Genomic DNA, 2,451 nt, shown 5'->3' with positions numbered 1-2,451 from the left:
CCCAAGGTGCTGCCTGTGGGCAGGCAGGCAGAGCACGGCGGGGGTGTTAAAACCCGGCAGATCGCTGGAATGGTTTTCATTTCCAGCTCTGGTATCTGATTTCCAGAACACTGTCAATTTATTCTCCAGCCTTGCCTTCCTCTCCGTCCACCCCACCCCTCAAAAAAATAATAATAACAATAATAATAATAATTTTAAAAAATTTAAACTGTGAAATTTCTCTCCGGTTTAAAAAAAAAAGAGAGAAAAGAAAAAAAGGGGGGGGAAAAAAGTTGATGAAATCCCAAGGCAGCAAGGAGCTTTCTGCCTTTAATTGTTGTGGGGCAACGCTGATAACACGTAGTTATCATCGGAAAAGTTGACCAAGACAGGTTAAATAATTGAATAAGGAACTGCTTGTAATTATGTTATTTACAAGCCCTGACAGAGGTTTGGGGAAGGAACAGAAGCTGATCCCAGGGAAAGGGACGGGGGCGGGTGACCCCTGGAGCACGGAGTTTGAATTATGGAGATGGGGGGCTGAGAGGTGAGGCTGGACCAGAGGAGAACAAGGTGACTTTTCACCTCAGCACATTTAACTTTTAAATCCAAAGAAACGTCTCGCGTTATGAAAGAAAAGCACCTAATCCCGGCCCGTCCCGGGCTGCCCTTTTCTCGGGGAGGAAAAACATCCCCACAACAAGTTACAGAGAGGGGGAAAGTGCGTTTAAAAATAAATCTCGGCAACTTGCTGCCTTGTGTTGGTTTTTTTTTCTCCTTCCTCCCTTTCTTTCTTCCCTCTCTCCCTCACTAAGTGACTGATACCAAACATCTGTTCCCATGACGCTGCACTTGGTGCCACACACACGATTCTCTGGTGCCAACGCTCCCTCCGACAGCAACAACACACCTTTTTGGGTTTGGCTTTCAAAATACCCCGGCTTAACAGGTATGGAAATCGCTCACTCAGGTAAATGAAAGGTGGGTGCGGATTATGGGGCTGATATCCCCTCCCCATCCTCACACCCCCCTCCCCAAACAAGGGCAAACCCACCGACTTAACTTGCGTGTTAAGAAAAGCGTAAACTTTCTCACCTGTTTGGTCATCGAGTCTATTAGGCGAACATACAGGTCCTGCTCCGTCCGGACTCCTGGGAAAGCAGAGACAAATCCCCGTCAGGGTTTTACACCGCCCAGCAGCCCCAGGACAGGGGGAAAGCGGCGGGTCGGGCCGTTCCCCGCGCCGGGCAGGGAGCGGTTCTCGCACCGGGGAACATTTCCAATAAAATTAAGAAGAACAACAAGGAGAAGGGCAGAGATCGCCTCACGAGGGTGTTCTCGCTCACTGCTGAGCCCGGCACCGGGGGGCCCTGCCCCACGCACCCCCCCCTCCCTTCGTGGGCTGGAGGGGAGGACGCGGGACACGGAGCTTCGGGCAGCGGGACCCGCATCCCCCCGCGGGCTCGTCCCGCATTGGGGGACCCCGCTCCCGACCCCCCCCTCCCCTCGGCCTGCTCCCTCCGCTCGCCCCTTCCCAGTAATCACCAGTGATTCGCAAAAGTAGGGGGGGAAAAAGGGAAAAAAGGGAAAAAAGTCCCCGCCAAGTGCCGCTCTGCTGGAGCAGCAATCGATCCCCTTTTTTTTTTTTTGACTTTCCACTTCAAGACCAGCCGGTTAATCATGTGAAGTACCATTGACTTATTGATCGTTTCTGGTTTGTTTTCCTTATATGCCAAGGCAAGAGCCGTGTTTACACGCGTGTAATTTTAAGCTCAAAAAAAAAAACCAAAACCACCCCAAACAAGCTTTTCTATCCCTTCCCAAAAGGCCTTGAAAAAGAAAGGAAGAGTTTTGCGCGGCGTTCGAAAAACGAGGGCACGGCAACTTACCATTGCTATACAATAACTGAAGTTTATAATGAATCCCATTGTTAGTTTTTTCATTGTTTGGCTCCTGCAAGCAACGGTAAATAATTACATTTAGCACGAAGCAAAAATAAAGTGTCCCCCTCCTCCCGACGCACATTTTTCTCGTCCCTGAAGCGGCATCACCAGTTTGCAGCGATTCAGCCCATTTTGTGGGGCGCTGACGATGATGTCATGACCTCGGTGCGAATATGTCACGTTTAGCCGCTTAGCCCCGCGTTAAAATAAGCCGGGGACGAGGAGATAAGTTTTCCCTAAGCCCGGGATTTTATCCGGGAGCGGCCGAAATAACGGGGGGAACCCGCACGTGGTCTGTGGGGCGGTTCAGTCGGGCTGAGGAGGGTTCGGGTGGGTTGGTTTGGGTTTGTTTTTTGCTTTTCTTAATTTTTTTGTTGGTTGAGTATTGAAGGTAAGGGGCGGACTTACTTTCTCTTTCTCCACAAAGTCCACAAAAGCCGTTCTCTCAATCTCCACGGGCTGCCCCTGCCTGTCGTACAGAGCTAAGACGAAGTGGAAAAAATTGGATTTTCTGAGATTGGAAGGCGGC

General features: G+C 50.4%; 1 protein-coding gene across 1 annotated transcript in view; it reads right to left on the bottom strand.

Annotated features, from left to right (window-relative positions):
- Positions 1-2,451, bottom strand: part of EBF3 (early B-cell factor 3) — a 139,594-nt gene that overhangs the window by 136,693 nt on the left and 450 nt on the right. The window contains exons 2-4 of the mRNA XM_009998279.1: positions 2,331-2,450; positions 1,869-1,932; positions 1,075-1,130 (exon numbers count right to left, since the gene is read on the bottom strand). Coding sequence (XP_009996581.1) covers positions 1,075-1,130; positions 1,869-1,932; positions 2,331-2,450 — 240 coding nt within the window. The remainder of the gene's footprint in view (positions 1-1,074; positions 1,131-1,868; positions 1,933-2,330; position 2,451) is intronic.

Source organism: Chaetura pelagica, unplaced genomic scaffold (assembly GCF_000747805.2).
Source record: "Chaetura pelagica isolate M959 unplaced genomic scaffold, ChaPel_1.0 scaffold365, whole genome shotgun sequence".
Lineage (NCBI taxonomy): Eukaryota > Metazoa > Chordata > Aves > Apodiformes > Apodidae > Chaetura > Chaetura pelagica.
The sequence above is the reverse complement of the archived record's forward strand: the minus strand, read 5'-3'. Positions and strand labels throughout refer to the sequence as shown.